This window comes from Vanessa tameamea, chromosome 4, assembly GCF_037043105.1.
Source record: "Vanessa tameamea isolate UH-Manoa-2023 chromosome 4, ilVanTame1 primary haplotype, whole genome shotgun sequence".
In the NCBI taxonomy this organism is placed as follows: Eukaryota; Metazoa; Arthropoda; class Insecta; order Lepidoptera; family Nymphalidae; genus Vanessa; species Vanessa tameamea.
In genome coordinates, this window is record NC_087312.1 from 1391187 (window position 1) to 1411524 (window position 20338).

At 31.6% G+C, this 20338-nt stretch overlaps 1 protein-coding gene across 2 annotated transcripts in view; it reads left to right on the plus strand.

The window, feature by feature from the left end:
• LOC113396670 (dual specificity tyrosine-phosphorylation-regulated kinase 2) overlaps positions 1-20338 on the plus strand; it is a 59367-nt gene continuing 39029 nt past the window's right edge. The window contains exons 1-2 of one of the 2 annotated variants that reach the window (XM_064220651.1): positions 1-127; positions 16919-17060. In XM_064220651.1, the coding sequence (XP_064076721.1) occupies positions 113-127; positions 16919-17060 (157 nt within the window). In that variant the 5' untranslated portion in view covers positions 1-112. Of the gene's footprint in view, positions 128-5063; positions 5229-16918; positions 17061-20338 lie in introns of those variants that run through there. The other variant, XM_064220650.1, reaches the window with a different exon arrangement.

Sequence of the window (20338 nt, forward strand, 5' to 3'; positions counted from 1 at the left end):
CAATACACCAAGAATTAGTAAAAGTTGTGTGTTGATAAGAGGAAATTGTAGATGTAATTGAATTATAAAATAGCGTAAGCCAGTGCAACAAGTGACTGACCAAGTTCAAAACATGATCCTGTATGACGTAAGTATTATTAACTTTTTATTATATTTTTAATTTACTTAAAAAAAGGAATGATGAAGAAATATAGAACCTCCAAGGTTAATAACAATAAAAAAATTAGGGGCTACGTTTCAAGAAGCCTTAAAGATATTTAAGACTTAAGGTGACAATTTGGCTAGTGGTTTTAAATAATTGTTAAGAGAATACTGTCAAGTTTTTTGGCAATATGCCCGACACTATTGGCGTAACCGGTAGACATCCTTGGGTCTGGTTGGAGCCTCGATATATAATTAAAAATCAATCAGAAACAATTGATTTTTTACATATTAAATTCTTAAATTTAATTCTTGTATAATGAGAGGATGATACCTACTCATGCGGGCTAAAACCCTAGTTCCCAAGGTTTGAGGCTTTGGCTATGTGTCGTATAGTGCTAATGGCTCTCGGACAACTTATCATAACGTGGCTCATTTCGCGATCTGCTTACCTATTATATATTTTTTTAAAGAAAGAGTGCATTTTCAATGTTCTATGTGGAATAGAGTTAAACGGAAATTATTTAATGTAAAAAAACACTCATATTGAAAAGAGCTACAATGTAATTAAGGTTTATATTTCCGGTCGGCAAAAACATTTTAATACTTATAATATCGTAGACACAATAAAACCCCATATCCATCCACATATCCATTTTTAAACCAGCTATTTTATTATTAATATTCATAATTTGATGAATCGAAAAATAATTCGCAAACTACAAATACTAAAAGTTCTTTGATGTGAAAAGGCTACATTTCGTTAAAAACCGTCCTATTTCACGAAGGCGAGTCCATTAGAAACTGTTAGTACTCTAACTGCATGTAAAATTAAAATAACCATTGCAGTTCTCGTAGAACGTTTCTACGCGCGTAGCTATCTGCTCCGCGAGAAACGTGCTACTATTATTTGTAGAGGCACTTGGTTACGTTTCCTTTAGTATTTTTTGCAATATTACTATTGATATAATAAAATATTATGGTCGTTGCATTTATTATCTGTAAAGTGAGGATAATAGCCGGTAAATGTCCACTTGTGAGCAAGCCATTGACATTGACATTGACATTTGATACACATACACAAGGAATCTGTGCTTAGTATATTTGTACTTGCTGCCTACAAGTTATAAATAAAAGTTAAATTTATTAAAATTAAATACGACAATTATATTTGCATTTCTGCTTCGAATAAAAAAAAAAAACAATTAGATATGTAAAATGCTACTTATGTATATCGACGATATATAGTTAAGAACAATTATATTATGCTATATTTTAGCAGCAAGTTTTGTTAGCTCGGTTTCGTTTATTTATTTAAAAATAAATAATAAATATCTTATACGTTTATATAATAAGAAATTTATCTATATATATTTTCAATTTTAGAAATAAAATCAATTTATAGTCATTCGTAATTGGAAAGCTTATGTATTGTCGCAGCACCCTTTTTTTAAACTACGTATTCTTTATAAATCAATCAGAATTAACCATTATGAGAACGCATGTCGTATAGTACAAAATCACGTAATTGACAACGAACTTTATTCTTTTATATCCAGCCTGGTATTAATAAATTAACTTATCAACGACATATTCCCTTTTTAAATATGATCTTATTGTAAAAATAAAAAATAAAGTTATACATAACAAAATCTAGTCAGAATTAAATGGATTGTGATAACGTTTAAAATAAGGTAACTTCGCACTGAGGTTTCTAGTGTAAGCTCTGTATTACATAGCCTATAGTTAGTTATCTCTGTTTGGAAATTGAACATTGGTCGAAAATTTATCTAATGTTTAGAATAATAATTAATTGATTTATTTATTTAACGTTCACTCAGTTCTATTTCAAGAATTGTATAGCTTACAATTTTTAAATAGAAAATATTGTTTTAATTGTTTTGAGATTGGATTTTTTTTTATTTAAGTTGCGATTTTCTGAAGTAAAAAGTAAAGTATTGGCGGGGACGTCGGGAAAATTGCGCAAGGTCGGACCCTCGCCATTTAAATCGGTTAGTCAATTTTGTCGAGAATCGAGGCAAATGAAAAATTTGAGAGAAAATCTTTTTTACTTAAGAACTTTTCTCAGCGGAGCGATGATTAATTAATTTTTCGAATTGCAATTTGAGTTTTATTTATAGAATATATCTGAACTGAATGACACAGGTATGTTTATGTAAGTTAAACACAATTAAATTATTATCCTGTTAGTTTATCCCTCTTTCACGTAACGTCATGCAAAATATTAACGTGTTTTTTATGTTAAACAGTTATTGGCATGTCTTCGGGGTAGGAAAGATTCGTATACCAGTATAGTGACGGTAAACGGAATAACGCCCTCAAATGCCGTCATGTCCTAATTTTTGGCACATAGATAGTGCTACTCACGGAGGCACATTACGTTTAGCGCAAAATGTATGACGTATCTAATTATATTATTGTTTACACATAAATTAACAGCCTGTAAATTTCCCACTGCTGGGCTAAGGCCTCCTCTCCCATTGAGGAGAGGTTTGGAGCATATTCCACCACGCTGCGCGAATGCGGATTCGTGGAATACATATGTGGCAGAATTTCGTTGAAATAAGACAAATGCAGGTTTCCTCAGGATGTTTTCCTTCACCGCCGAGCACGAGATGAATTATAAACACAAATTAAGCACATGAAAATTTAGTGGTGCTAGCCCGAGTTTAAGCCCGAAATCATCGGTTAAGATGCACGCGTTCTAACCACTGGGCCATCTCGGTTCTTCTATGTTATTATTTATTTTAATTTATATATAAATCCCTCGAATCGCCGTCCCATCGGATTATGAGATTAGTGTGCAAAGGTATTTACGAATACACATATGTCCTGCATGGTTGCCTGGTCACCCTTACCACGGATGAAGAAGAAAAAATACAAAATAAAGATAATGATTATTTATTTTAAAAATAAAAAATAGAACTCGTTTTTACGGTTTGCTGTAACACTAACGACAGACTAATTTTTTATCCTGAAAAAATGTACAGAGACCGCGGCTAAACACTGATGTATAGAGTTATAGTATATGTTACTATAACCTAAAATTTTAATATAAATTACATAGTATAAAAAAAATTCCACCATTTGTATTTTTTCAATAACAGCTATTTTATTCAGTAACAATTATTACTGTAATCATTTGAATTCGGAAATGAAACTTGCTTCATTTTTTTTTTATGAAGTATAAAAGGCAACCCCTGTATAATCTGTTTATAACAGATACACAATACTAATAAGTACTCATAAGTTGTAGCTTCGTAGTTCGGAATCTGATCTTTGACGATGTAAGGTCGCTGTGACGTCATCCATAACAAGCGCTTGACGTGCAGACTATTATATAAGCATATCCATAAAACATCTATTATTGCTTATGTACGAGGGAATGTACGCCTCCATCGAAATATCTGGCGCAAGTGTAAAGCGCCTTAAAGCTGTTGGAATGTCAAAGTTTTCAATGCTAGGTTTTATCTTTAATTTAATATATTTATGAGTACGTACTCTTAATTAAATTCAACAAGTATGTTACATTATTTGTATGTGTAATAGTGAATCAATACCTATACTAATATTATAAATTACAAATGCGAATGTAACTCTGTCTGTCTTTATCTGTCAACAGCACTATCTCGGCCACACCACTGACATTGATGAAATTTGGTATTTAAAGTTTTGGTACTTTTTTACGCCTAACATCAGACGACCAATCCCTAAAACGCGAGCAAAACCGTGGGCGACCCATAGTTATTCATATAAACATGAAGTCGTTGTTTTAAGTTAAGTTCAAAATAATCATTTTGCTAAAACATAGGCAGAGTATATTAAAATTCGATTCCGTTCCAACGAAATTGGCTCAAAATTCATAGATTGAAATTCTTTACTATTCTGGTTTAAATATCTCGTTACAAAATTGTAATTGAGTTTTTCTAAATCAATTTTTTGCAATTTTTTTATTATATTTTTTGACACAATTATACGTATTATGAAAAATTGAATTAATTGATCACAAACGTTTTTTTTGTAAATCAAAATCAAAATATACTTTATTCAAGTAGGCTTTTACAAGCATTTTTGAATCGTCATTTAACATACTAAATTAAGTGAAGCTACCACCGGTTCGAAATGTAGATTCTACCGAGAAGAATCGGCAAGAAACTCAGTAGTTAGTAGTAAAGTATTCTATAATATAGAATTATTCCCGAATTTTCACAGTAGTTTTTGAGGATATTATTCTCGTATGGCGATTAGCGAAACGTGACCTTTACGTGAATCTTGACATTTAACTCCACTAGAAACGCAATGATGCGTCTCTTACTTGGACTCCACTGTCAATTTGAAGGGCAAGCCCTTGAAATAAATAATAGGTACTCTAGTTCCAAGATATTAAAGTTCTAAATGCATTGCTGTGGTGAGATGAAGGTGTGAGGCTGTGCGGTGCGACGGCGGCGCGCGCAGCGTTAAGAGTTTTAGTGATGAGAATCAAAGCATCGATAATTATTTCATTTTCTACGTTAGTTATTGATCTGTTTTGAACCTACTATAAAATGATTTGACGTATTTTGACCATATATTTCGGACGTATATATATATATATGTATTTGTAGTTCAAAATTGTACTAAGCGACATAAGTGTTTCGGACGAAAAAGTACTATTGTTACTTAAACATGCGATTATATATGACCTTACTTGTACATGATGTAACACGCCACCTATAATATTATTTCAGAAAATAATTATTTGGGTCCATTGTATATATTTATTGAGATGTGAAATTGTGTGTTATTATTTATAAGTAACAACAAGAAAACGAATATAATAAATGTTGTAGCATAAGGGTACGAGAGTTTATGAAATGAGGCGGACGTGTCCCATCACTACACCGGTTCAGCATTCAGTAACCCAAGCATGGGTGTAAACGGACGGCCGCAGCACCGCGGCTGAAAATTGAAAAAAAATATATTAAAAAACCGCTGTGTCATAAAAAAAAGTTATTATATCATGTGAATAGGTGGTTAAGTGGTGATTAATAATGGGAGTTGACAGCGCGCCTCCGCAGAAGCCAGTAGTAAGTGCAACTCTTTTTTACAAGTGTGTAATTCCTGCAATGCTAAAATAGAGCTTTTCTCTATTTCCTCCCTTGATTGTAGCATTCTCAAAGGACCAAACGGAACATCTCGACTTTTTGATATGGAAAAATACAACTTCAGTTCGTTTCATTTAAATTTGTTTATTTTTTTCTGGACACGGTCCTGTTGAGGCGAGGTCGTGTTATAAGCTTTGTAAAATCGAGATTGCCCATAATTATGGATGTACCACCGAATTTCCTTATACGTATTGTATTACAATTTGATTAATCGAATTTGAATATATAGTTCTATATCGTTTTTTTTTTAGTATTTACCTGGAACTGCAAATCATTATTTTTCTATGCAATTATTAATAATATCGTTTAATCTGTTTATGAAATAGATTTTATACGGTAATGTTACTTTTTAAGTAGTTCATCATTTAATAGATACGTATATACATATACATATATAACTATTTTATTAAACTGAAAAATAAATAATATTTAAAGAGGAGTCATTTGAAAGTAATGACGGTAGCAATATTATATCATTTATATGCTCCGCCGGCTATTCTCAGCGGAATAACTACCCCGAAACGGTGCCGTTGGCGTTATGACAAATTAACCTTTTGCGAAATGACATTTTTAAAACGAAATATAGAGTATATTATATAAATACCGTTACTCAACATTTTATATTTGATTGCAATCAATAATGTTTTTGTTTATATGTATGTATGGATACACTTTAATAATTTTTTAAATTCGTGTCCTATGTCAAATTCGAAACTACGACGAATGCTCAATGGAGACTCCATTATTGAGACATATTGAGTGTTTTAATGTTGATAGATTGTATCTATGCATATATAAAAATCTTAAATTGCATCAATATATTCATGAAATCTAAGAATTGTAAAAAATACTAAAAATAGCCTGTCTATTATTGCACCAGCCATGGTGTCATATTATAATAATAATGAGTAGTAGTAGAGCAGAGTAGTTTGGGTAGTAATGCTAATCACTATAAAATTTAGAACATTTTTATATAACACTACCAGTGTTATATATTTAGGTATAGGTAGGTATTAAATTTTTTCAAGCTGAGCAGCTTCTTTTTTTATATTGTTGTAATTTTTAAAGTCAATGTCGCATAATTGATATGCCTAATTATACAGTCACTTTTATATTATACATTTCGAAGTGATCTGATCTAAACTTTATCAATATAATACCCAAAACTGCGTGTTTTTGTTTAGTTTAAACACAAAAAAAAATCAGTATTATTCTTAAACACAAATTTCAATTTTGAAACTAATATTATACTTATATTATATATATATTTATAAATATTGTACTTCTTTTTTCGTCAATCGTATCGGTATGAAATTACGACCAATCAACGCGGAATCTCTGGTCTACTAATTTTTTGAATTTCGTTGATCGTTTCCCTTTATTTCAGTTTTATTTAATGTCCTGTTATTATAATAATAACTGAGTTTGTTTGTTACACCTGCATCTTTAACTACGCATCCAAACTACTCAAATCATGTATCCGTTGCCGGGGATTCAGAAAAAAATACAGGATCAGACTAAGGGTAAATGTTCCCTACCTCTCTTCACCTATGGGCGAAGCCGAGTGCGGAAACTAGTCATCTATAGTTTTTTTGAATTTTTTCTAAAGAATACTTTTTTTTAAATTAATGTACAACATCCACGGGCTCACAGTTGCCTGTGCCTTTTTTACATTTTACTTTTATAAATTTTGGCGCTGTTTTATATTTTTACTGAACATCAGCAGATCTTCGCTGGACTTCGAGCTTGTCGTCTTTTTGGAAGACGTGGCCCACACTGACTTTTTGTTTTAAAATAATATATAAATAATCCATAATAAATAATATATGGTAATATATAAAAAATAATATAATATAAAATAATATTTCTAAAGAGTACTACTAGCATACAACTTTACTGAATATAATAAAATTTGAAAAAGACAGCATTAATACTGATTTTCATGGTAAACGAAACTAACTACCAAACTAGTGTGGAGTAGGTGGCAAAGCTAGTATGTATTTAAGAGAAAATTTTAAAGCTAGCGAGCGATATCACAAAGTAGAGAGTGACGTCATGTCTGAAACAGTCCTGTTGAATGAACCCTCGGGTTCTCGTTAACAAAGGGTTGGATAAATATAGCCTCATTTGATCTAGACCCTTATATTGCGTTGCTATTTGAATCCTAAAAAATATTCGGTCGTCTTTTACAACTTTGCTAGAGATTATTGTCAGATTATTAAGCATATTTTAAAATGAAATTTATTTATCGCTACGTTACAATATGCATCGTTTGGGAGGAACTTTTCGATTGAAAAAAGATTTTAATTTTGTCAAACCTAAAGAGTTTTTTTTTTATGTAAATATTATTAAAATATTTTCGTTTATACACGATTCTATGTCGGACGTCCGGTACTCTGACTAGATGGTCTGATGAATTGGTTACTAAATAAATAATCTATAGAAAAAAACTTTCTATCACTAAGAATATCATACAAACATATTGTTTTAGCAAATAAAACGTAAGAGGCTTTCAGAAATCAGGAAAACGAAGATCGTAAAAAAAGTAAACGCTTGACGTATTAGACATAAGAGCTGTGTGGAATTGAATACATAATAACTGCTGCTGGTATCAATATAAATTTTCAGGATCGGACGTCTTTAGTTGTGAAAAATAATTCTAATACCAGTTGGCTTCTTGATTACGATACAGTATCTAATCGTATCATCTTATTGATACTGGATATAATGCAAAACGTGATCTAAATTTATACTGTAAGTAGATAGTCAATAGTAGAAGAAATTATTGCGTCCCAAGAGATAGGGAGAATTGATGAATACGTTTTTGAGTCGCCTAAAAGTCAAATTAATTAAATTATTATATGCTAGATTGAAACGCAAATACGTGTTAAAAATAGTCCGCCTTAATTGGATATGCTACTAAAGGTTATCTTTGTGAATTCCCTGTAAAATTTGCACTTGGGCAATGGGAGAGGTTAATAGAACCTTAGCAAATCCTTAACACTTTTTAAATACCATATAAAAAGGCAATATCTAGGAGCATTAATCAAAAGATCTATTATATACTTATAAATTAAAATCCTTTATTCAAATTAAACTCTTCAATCGGTTCGAAGAGAAAACATCCCGACCTGAGACGAATCGGCGAAAGAAACACAGTCCCGCTGTGTTCTTTTCTAAGCTCTCAACGTAAAGATTTTCTCGGGGCTGAGTTTGGTATTCAAACTGAAGGAAGAACGTTGCTTTTATTTATATCTTATTCAGCAGAGAAAGTATTGGATGGTGGAGAAATTAGAAAATCTCAAGACATTCAACAGATGCTGTAAATTTTGCCGTATACACATATTACTTTTGAAACACCAGACAGATAAATTTGAGAATTTAAAAGAATTTCCTCCTAACAAGAAAATTTAAACCCATTGAGCGGTTGAATACTTCTTTACATCAACATAATAAATTCGATTTTATTTGATTTGAAATCACGGAGATTGGGAATGGAAATAATGAAATGAACTCTATAAAAACGCGCCTACCTAGTTTATCATTAATTATGTTCCAATTTAACATAATTTATGTGGAAGCCAAATGTATTCTACACTCAGAAAAAGTTTTAGCACTGTATTAGTCAAAGATATAAAAGGTAGGTTCAGACAATAACAGTAGAGAGTAAGAAAAAAATATTAGAGCGCTCTTACAGCTAATGAAACATATATGCTTATATGTTTACATAATAAATGGACTATTTAATTAAATTGATAAATAATAAATACGAAGACGACTTGTAAATATACCAAAACCAAAATACACTTTATTCAAGTAGGCCAGCACTTTTGAATCGTCATTTAACAAACTATATTAAGTGCAGCTACCACCGCTTCGGAATGCAGATGTGTATTTATATTCAACATGATAAAACGTGAAGTTGAATATGTCAGGCAGGGAATTCCATAGTTTGACGGCTTTTCCAGAAGAACTACTATAAAATTGGGTATAAGGTAGTAAAATTTAATATAATTCTTAGGGTACAAATTTTAAAGAGTATCAGAGGCGAGAAAAAAGAGTCAGTTTTCAAAATAAGGTGTAATTTGACACAAGTAAAGTATGAAGGAACGAAAATGCAGCTTTCTAAACACTCGATACGTGATCGCATTTACGTAGTCCAAATATGAAGCGAGTACAAAGGTTTTGCATGCATTCCACTTTGCTAGATAGGTCTCCAAATAAACGGGATTTTATTTTTGTACGGAATGGATGTGTTGTGGATGCAATACCATTAAGGAAGATTGCAGGAATATCAGCTTTACAAATTTTGGACCATTGGTGGGAGCTGCTAATAGATGCTGTTTGGGATTATTAACAGTTTATAATTTAATAATGCTGCGTTTTCATCAAGGTCGAAATATTTGTATCTATTCTTCTTTCAATTTCATCGTCGTTATAATAATAACCGGAAAGAAGCTAAGGATAAAATTTATAAAAATAAATAATAACAGAGGCGACAAGACACCACTTTGTGGAACTCATTAAAGGATGAAACAGCAAGACGAGACCATCAAAACGTATGCTTTTATAATTATATATGTCGGATTATCTCTATTTTCGATAGTCTGATCCATAATATTTTTCGCATTATATAATGTGGGCTTTATAAGAAGTGTTGGTTCAAATAACAAACAATTGACAATCAATGATTTTATTTGAAATTACTATTTTATTACGAACACAATTAATTATAATTACTCAGCACTTAATTACAACACTACGACATTGACTCTAACTTCTTTATTCAAAATACTTCAATTCCACTATGTTCAGTCTATGTACAACGCGAGACAGTTTCTAGAAGTGTACTGTCCGCCTGACCGAGCAGAACTAAGCTCAGCCCGGAGGACTGTCACGACCTAGACTCTGTCGAGCTCCAATAGATGGAGCTGGCGTTTTAATAGTTGCGATTATGACTTCATTTCCGACATATATATATATATAAGATTGAAATCAATTTACTGCATTAAGTCCTTTATTGTGAAGAGCAACATTCCTATATGTAAATCGTGATCACGGTTACTGAAAGCATTTCTAAAATCAATAAAAGCAATGATTGCGATACGTTGATGATCAATAGCAAATTTAATTGTATCAGTATTTTGACAAGTTCAGTAACATGTATTCCGTACCCCAAGTATCATAATTAATTATTAATGATGATGCTACTTAATGAGTCAAAAAATAAATTTTATATAACATAAAAGCTCTTGCTAGTGATGAGACAAAGTGGTTTTAATTAAATTTTAAACTTTATCAATTCTGAAAGACCCAAGTTGCGGCAGGCGGCCATATTCTCACAACTCAAATGTTTGTAGGTACATAATAAACTTTAATTTGTTGTGATTAAATTCCTAACTGATATTAAAACTTTGTTTTAATATCATCAATTTCACGGGTTCTTTGAATGTACTTATCTATAAACTATTGTGGAAAAGTAATAATAAAATGTTTTTAAATATCTTTTCTGAGTCCAGTTCATGAAACTTTTAGTTGTTAATCAGTGATCGTGAGTTCAAAACATCGTACAAACCGGAACATAATGATACTGATTATTGCTGTTTGGCGGTAGAATATCTGATGAGTACTTGGGTACCTATTCAGACGAGGTGCATAAAGTACCACCAAGTGAAAAGTTGTCTATTTATTACATGATAAATTTATTTTTAGGGTTCCGAACCTCTAAAGGAAAAAAAGAACACGTAGTTCACTTCACTTCGACAAAAAACAAAATAAAAAAGTACTTTATTCAAATAGGCTTTTACAAGCACTTTTGAATCTTACCTTATTATCTTCTTGAAGACTATATTAAGTAAGTTACGGTTTAGAATATGGATTCTACTGAGATGAACCGGCAAGATACTCAGCAGTTACTCTTTTCCAACATTCATCACTTCGTTGTCCGCCTGTCTGCCCATCTGTCTATCTGTTCGTCTGTCTGTACATCGAGAACCTTTGAAATTAATACCAAGTACTGCAGTCTGTGGTCCCTCGGAGCTTTAAAAAAATCAAACGTTTACGCAATCAAAAGATATGACCGTATATGTCGCAATTCCCATACATTCGCAAAAGGAATCAAAACCTAAAGGGTTTGATTCTTTTGACTTAGAATCATATAAGAAGCACCGAAAACCGCAAATTAATTATTAAATCTCGCACTAAATATTTCACACAATATTGAATCTTCCAATATTGTGTGGAACATTTAGTGAGCGAGTCCCGCGAGTCCGCGATTCTTACACTTGCCCGGTTTCTTTTAATGTATGTTTTTGTAATTTTGATCAGTTAATATTTAATGGTCAGATTTAAGGCCGCAGATTCCAAGGTCCTGAGTTCAAACAGGTCAGACTGAAAAAAGTTATCGGGTTTTTTTCTATAGAAAAATCTAAGTAACAGCTCAGAGTCTGAAAGTTGGATGTGTGTACACTCACGTGCCTCGGAGAGCGCGTAAAGCCGTTTGGTTCCGCTCCTGAACTCTTTCCTGTCGTGTTGGATTTGCCGTTCGGAACGGAAAAGGACGGAACCTTGCATATTCAACTGCCAAACAGCAATGCGTAATAGTATTGTTGTGTTCCGGTTTGAAAGATGAGTGAGTCAGTCATAATATCTTAGATCGAAAAGATAATGGCGCATTAATTAATGTGCATTGGTTAATATTTCATACAATGTTTATGCCTGCCGGTAGTGGTGATCGCTCGCCCAATCTGGTTGCCCAATTTTTTTTTTAATTAATCCTAAATAAAATTCAAAGAGCTAAAATTACAGTGCATTGTATAACAATATCGTTCTTTCTAATTCAATTAAAACCAGAAATATTCAGATACGTAGTAACATGTGAATCCGTAATAAAAATGTATATTACGGTTAAAAATATATATGAGAATGATTGTGTAATGCAATGCAGACGATAGAATTTTGTAACCACATTACAAGAACCATTGACGGAAGCCCAGAAACTGTACTTATTCCTATTTGTAAAGCAATTGCTTTAAAAAAATAGCTTATTTTAGCCATTAATAAAGCAAGTTTGTTGAAGAATATATTAATTTTGACGAACCATAAAAAAAATACATTTTAATAATACTTCCTGTAATTCAACAGCATTTCATTTAGCGTTTCTTTAACGGAAATCTATTATTAGCTTCATCGTAAAGTTTACGGCGCGAGGAGCCATTATTCGTTTTTCGTGTTACAGAAATGATTATTGAAGAATGACATTAAATCATTTTCGTGTTACAAATAATGGCTCGTATTTTCGACAGTTGCTATGGGATAAAAAGTAAGTTCAGATATACATATAATGACCTTTTTTATTTGAAAAAGAATGCGGATGAGTAAATGGTTATAGGTAGATCTTAGAAGTATAAACCATTAAAGAAGCCGGCGAACCGTAGTTCCTTGGCCTTTTAATTGCGCACTTACTCTTCAAAGCGGGATTCGTGCATATGTGTTCGGTGTATTACAATATAATTAACACGTAGGTGGTACATATGACCAGCTTCCTAAACCTCCTAATAATAAATAACCAGTAATGTCATAAATATTATTAAGGGTCTGTTTACAAAATAGCCTTTGCTTAAAAATAGAAAAAAAAAAAAAAATTAAGCTTATTGAAATATGCACTGGACTCGTTGAAAGAAACCGATTATTATTCTTTTTTTGTGGAGGAAACTGAAATAGATTTCTCTTTCTTCTTTGGTGTTTTTTTTCTCCATAACCATCTCTTACACAGTCTATCCAGTCTATCTTTTTCGCTCTTAGTCTTGCCTTAGAAAAATTTACATTAACATCTAAAATTATTTTTATATTTAAGACATTCACTCCTTAATTATGTGTTATTAATTGTGTGCTTTTAAATTATAATTATATCCATGATGGATATTAGGAAGTTTTTCATACAGTTCTAACGCCGTAAAATTATACCTACGTTTAATAATGATTCGAAGAAAATCGCGTGTTACATGCAATCTAGCTTTGAATTGATGGACAAACAAATAGTTTTAAAATAAAAGTGAATTAGCTTCAAATGTCCGTCTCGGCCTAAATCTTTCATGAAATCATTGTCCATCTATTGGGAAATCTATATTAATTTTACCGCTAATGACATAAAATTTATTTTCTTCATCGATATTTTGTTAAACAGGTTGGATAGATATTATTTCTATATCTATTTGGAGCGAAGATTGTTATCACAGAGGTATTGTTTTTCAAACACAGTCACACACACACAAAAAATTATATATTTTTTATATATTTATTTCCTGCGCTTCTATTTTAAGCTCTCTAATTATTTTATAATAATGCAATTAATATCTTCTTGGCCTTAATGCAAATAGCATTAATTCTTTGTCTGTAGTTATTCATTTAACCTGTCTATCTGTTGCTTGTTCATGGCCAAACCACTGAACGCAATTTAATGATATTTAGGCTGAAGTAAGCTTGAAGTTCAAGGAAGGGCATAGACTACTTTAATATTACTTAAGACAACCAAACACAAAAACGCGACCGAAGCCACTGGTGACAAGTAATGTCCAATAAATTAATAAATATATATTAATAAAATTTCAGAGGGAGATATTTTTATATATGAAAGATATAATTAATGCAATAGTTTAAAAGACTTTATTTACATAAGAATTATTAAAATTAATGCCTTAACTATATACAAAAAAATCAAAATAGTTACTGTGTAAACCATGATCGCGTGGAATGGTGGCAAGAATGCTTGCAACATTCCCCGTTAAAGCACAATTGCGATCCTCCAGGCAAAAAATTAACGAGCCCTCCTGTATACTTTTAATGAAAGTTTTTGTATTACTACTCTAAGGTCCAATCGTTTCAACTGCAAATGGGAAAAACACATTTGAAATAAGATACGAATATTTGGATCGTTTGTTCGCTTCAGCTTTTTGTGCAGCGGCTTCTGATTCGAACATTGTTTCTCTGATATCTATCAACCCTAGTACCGACCCACACTAGGGTCCGTCGTTGGTCGCAGGGAACTTATGTCAGTCCATCAGGTCTCTTGCCATCATCACGACTAATTAAACGGGAGGAGAGCAGGAACGTCAATGATGGCAATATAATTTGCTATTGTTATATTTTAGAATATTATTTATTCGTTTTGTTATATATTTTGTTGATTGAAGTAAATTTTAATTCTGTTTTTATAATAAAACAATTATTTAGTAGCTACTATAACAAGTATTTGTCGAGCAGACAGTAAGTTACGTTATAAGTGTTGTGTTTATCTGTATTTGGTACATGTGTCAAATGGACGTTAATAAGGTGCCGTTTTTTTTTTTTTAATTTGATTAATATTCTAAATACCGATCCTTATGAATATTTGTATACATTATGTCAGATAACATACAGTCAAGAGTCCGAGAAGCCACTGGCGGAAACAAGTTACTGAAAAATCAATCAACACTTTTAAAAACCTATTAATATTAGTAATGTTGTAATGTTACTTATTAATGTAATTAAATAAAAATAACATTATTGCTAAATTATACGCATAAATTACATAGTATAAAACAAAGTCGCTTTCCGTCATTTGTACGTTTACATTTTTAAAACTACCCAACGGATTTTAATTAGGTTTTCATCAATAAACAGAGTGATTCAAGAGGCTCATACGAAGATATAATATGTGAATATTGTAGTAAAGAAAGGCCGACAATTTTAAGTTTACTAGCCGGAAAAATAACAAGAATTTTTATTTTTAAGTTTGTTCTTCAATCTAAACGTTTTATATTGACCCTTATTGTACCTAGTAGTTTATATATAGTAAATATTACGTGTTTTTAGTCACATAACATTAAATTATACAGTATATAAGTATAGTATATATATGATTCTATATCTCTTGAGTATATATATGAGTCTGTGTTGAATTTGTCTTCGACATGATATATGTTCGTTAAATTCCCGTCCGTTAAGGATTTATAACAAAAACAAGCAGTGTGTATGGAGGAGGTTCATATTTACTCTCGATATTGAAAACGAATGAATGATTTTGTTATATCCTTTGGGAAATTAAAATAATGTTCAACTTTTATTGGTTGCGAACGTGATTTATATGACAATCATTGCAGTAGAAATAATATTTGATATAAAATCAAGTACATTTGCTTCTCAATCGTGGTCTTATGGGGTTTTATGACAAGTTAAGTTAAGTTGGTGGTAGAGTTTTGAGCAGGCCTGCTAGGTAGGTAACACCCACTAATTATTTATCCTACCGCCAAACAGTAATACTTTGTATGTTCGAAAGATGAGTGCGCCAGTGTTACTACTGGACACGGGAAACTACGTCTTAGTTCCCATGGCTGGTGGAGAATTGGTGATTTAATTCTTGCAGCGCCATGTCCAGGGGCGATGATTAACCATCAGATATCACATTTCCCCGTCCTTCTGTATTTATTATGATAAAGGTTCTTTCCAATTTTCAAAATAAAACAAACCTTTGTTTTATTTTGATTTCGATGAGATTTTGGGTCTACGGGGGCTTTTATTATAGTTGCAACTTGTTCAATAAGATTGAGTTCACTGCCTTTCGACGGATTTGAAGAGATAGACCCCGGGGAACTCCTGGATCTCATAACTTCAAAATCAATAACGATTATGATGATATTCTCCTATTCATCACCTGGGGACGCTTAATTAATTAAATAACATCATATAAATATGTTGGTGTGTTTTTCAATTTAAAAATAATTTCTTTCTCTCTTCGAAAACACAAAAGGGCATTTATATTGAAATTCTATATAATTTCATAAGTGTTAAGTGTTGTAAAAAATTTTGTGAGGTTTCTTGAAACCGAAAATTTTGTAACTTCTCCAAAAGTAACAACAAATTTTCTCAAACGTGTTTTTTTTTTACGACTTCTTCAGAATCGGTTATGAGTAACCTCAAGAAATTTACAAAGGAAATTTTAACCATTTAGAAGTTTATTAATAACTTTGAAAATATTTATTACAATTCAGTTATGTTCGCTTGTAGCGATGAAAGTTTATTACGTAACATCACATTTTGTATTGTATGATAATTATTATTTATTATGAACTTTCTATGTAAAAGTAAACATGAAAATACGGAATTTTAAATATTGTTTACGAGATCTTTCTTTATTTGAATTATTAAATATATGTGGACGAGTCAATGAAATATTAATCATTCCTTACATGGACAACCTTGGGAACTAAAATGTTGTCCGTTGTGCCTGTAGCTAATAGGTGAATAGGTAAGCAAGGTTCACTCAGACTTTAAGTAGACAATACTAATCATTGCTGTTTTGTAGAATGGAGTGGTTGGTACCAGAAAGGCTTGCCTACCTACCACTAAGTTATATATATTATAAGATGTTAGTATTTTCAATTATTTTAATTCAGTACGGTTAATGGATATTGAAAAGCACTCTTAATAGATAGTTTTGGGTAATATAGTGCGCCATTTTTAGTTTATTTTATCTAATCTTATGGAACATTTAATATGTCCTAATATTTCTATAATTGCTCTAGACTTTTAATTTACAATAGATTGAGTAGATTAATTAACAGGTTACATTTCAGTTACAGAATGAAGCAGGGTCTGGCGAGGGTCCTGGTCCCCCCGTCAACAACAACACAGAGGGTGCGGTTGCTAGCCCTCCCCGAGACGACAACCACAACGCGCAGCTTACAACGCCACGAGCCACGCCACTCACACCGTCGGGTAAGTTTAGTCACTCGTTTTACATCCACTAAATAAACCAAACTATTGTAAATGCGAAAAGTGAGATCGTTCGTTAAGTATACTTATATTTATGGGATAAAGAGAACACGCTGTATAAGTTAAAAGTACAATGATTTGTTCTTCAATTAGGTATTTTTATAATTCTAACTTACTCTGTATGTTTGAGGAATCATCTAACTAATATAATATTATAAAGAAAGAAAATTTGTTCTTTTTCATAATTTTAATATCCGGAATTAATGATCGAATTCTCAATATTTTTCTCGATTGCAAAGGGTATAAATTATATTTATATAATATCTTTTTCTTTATTATAAATTGCCCGTGCAAAGCTGGGCTGATCACTAGTTTTAAGTATGTAAAGAAGGAAGAAATCTGCTACAGAACAATTCAAGTTATATACATTCGTATCAAAGATTACATCATATTGAAGTAGGCTTCAGTAACATTCGTATCAAAGATTACGTCATATTCAAGTAGGCTTCAGTAAGGATTTCGAGGGTATGAATGAGGTATTTAACATAACCCCTTACGCTATTTTTGTCCTATTTCTAGCATAAATAAAGAGGAGATTTGTAAGCTTAAGAAAATTTATAGGACGTAATTTTTTTTTCAAATTAGTTTTCTAACATATAGTTGCGAATGAGTCAATTGGCATTGCAGAAAGTATATGGCAATTTATTATAGTATTGAAATTTAGCATAATTAGTTCTTCCGCGAGGTAGAGCACTAAGACAGGGTCTTTGGTAATTCCAAATTTAAATGGAAATGAGACGTTAATTTTGTATAAATTTTCCCATACGAAGTCAGACGGGCAGCTATTATTATAAAATGCTCACAGCTGAAGCGTTACTTTAGCATTGCTAGTAATTGGATAATAGGGTTTATTTGATCATTCGTGACGTCAGAAAATATCGTATCGAAAAGCTTATTATGTATGCCATAGAAATAAATCTTGTTTGTTCCATAATTCTATATAATGCTTGTAACATTGGCGAGCCGCGATTGTGACGCAACTCGCGATAACTAAAGAATAACTATAATCCAATACGACGAAGTTAGCGCAATTAATTTCTTTATTAGTCTGAATATAACTATAAAGAAAACTTTTTGGTAACAATCTGTTATTAGTGTGCGCTCTATGACATATTATTTTGACATATATTGACATACGGGGAGCCGAGATGGTCCACTAGTGAATCTATTATGTATTCAGCGTATTTGGTTAGTCTCCATTGAAAATGGCCAAAACTTTATAAGCATTTATTATCTCAAATCGCGACTTCGCTGTATAATACATGTCGGCGGAAAATCACGTATTTAAGAAAAACACGTGCCCATTGAAATATTTCAAACTAATTTCACGTCTCATAATTCACTAAATATTATTAATATAATAATAATCAAACAGTTTTCAATTATTAAAAATAATTAAAACAATAATTTCCGGGCACGTGTTTCTCTTAAACACGTGATTTTCCGCCGACATACATTAACAATGAAAATTTACATGAAATAAGTTCGATAAATCGTTAATACTTTTTTAAAGGACTAATACATCTAGACGCTTACAGTGATCGACTGATCCATAAATAACTAAAGGGTCTCTAAAAGGATTCCGACATTAATTTCGATCGTAGGGTGGCTCAAGTTACCTTCATTCAGATGAATTGACCGATCTACTGACCTATCCCTGACCTCTCACGAATCCATATAAGGGCTTGATAAATACGATCAATTTATTCAATTGGAAAAGTACAGACTAGTGTTGTAATTATAACATGTAAGTGTTTGTATTTAGATATAGGTATATGTTAATTAATAATTATGTAAACATGTACGTTAATACATTTATCGTACTGGGGCGGTTTATGACTAATTTAACTATTCGGCACAGTGGTAGAGTTAAGTACATCAACTTATATAATGTAGAATGCTATAAAGTAATCATTACATATTATAAAACAATGTCCTTTATTATATATATAAGATTTTTTCTGGTATTCTTTTTATTAGGACGACACAGTTAATGAAACACAATTGAGTTTCTCTGTAAAAAGATATTTATTTGTTTAATTTTACAATAATAAAAAATAAAATAAAAGTTTTTATTTACCTACGTATTATTTTACAAAAATAATATTTACGCACCTGTAAAAAGAGAAACGACATTTAATGTTTATTTATTAACAATGTCTGTTACTAAATCACTAGATACTTTATACTTTAGTTTTCACAATCACGAGATTGATTCTAGGTTAATATTTTTCATGTCTAACAAAATTTTGTTGTCATGTCACTGCGCGTTCGATGACGGTTTATGCGCGGAATTCAAAAAAAAAATTTTTTTTTTCTTTACTTATATTGTTTCTTTTCTTTATTGTATATATTTTTTGTTTTTTGTACAGTGTGTTACTTAAATAGTGAAGATAATTGTTTTAAATGCTTTTTTTAAACTAAATTTCTAAATTATCTGATATTCGTAACTAAAACAAACGCATAATCCGAAAAAATCGTGTCATATATTAAATATTATATACATATATACATATATACGTATCCCGATATTTTTTAAAACATATCCATAACATCCCTGGTTTTCACCGACGGATGGAATGTTTCACAAGGGAGGTTAAAGTGTATTATGCATTGCGGTTTTGTGTTAATTGGCTGAATTATGACGATTCTTGTGGGAGATGCCGGAAAAAAAACATGTCGACTGGGGAGATTTGATTGACTGAGCCGCATCATTTTGTTTTATCTTTTTTTTTAAAGAATCATCGCAATTAAGGCATCACTAATATTCCCATTTACCCCTCCTTTTAAGCTCATCACTTGTGTTAGGAGTGGGTACGACAATAGCCTAAGGGGTCAGGATCGATCCTACTACTTTTAACATCGCTAGGCAGCCCGTAAACTATCGCGCTTCAATTCAATAGGAGTATGTGGATTACGTTTTAACATCGCTAGCCAGCCCGTAAAATATCGCGCTTCAATTCAATAGGAGTATGTGGATTACGCTATAAATATTGTTGATTCTAATTTAACCGTGCGAGCGAGTAGAGTATAACACGAGTCCGAAAATACAAGCATTTAAGAAACATAGTTAAACAACTCGAGGGATGCTTGGTCTGTGGTAATTCAATGTAAATTTATATAAAAAATTCCAAAAAATGATACGAATATTACAAATACTAGAAGCGAATATTAGAAACGGCGCGCATCGCGAGTTTTTTTTTTACTTTTTAATTGTTTGT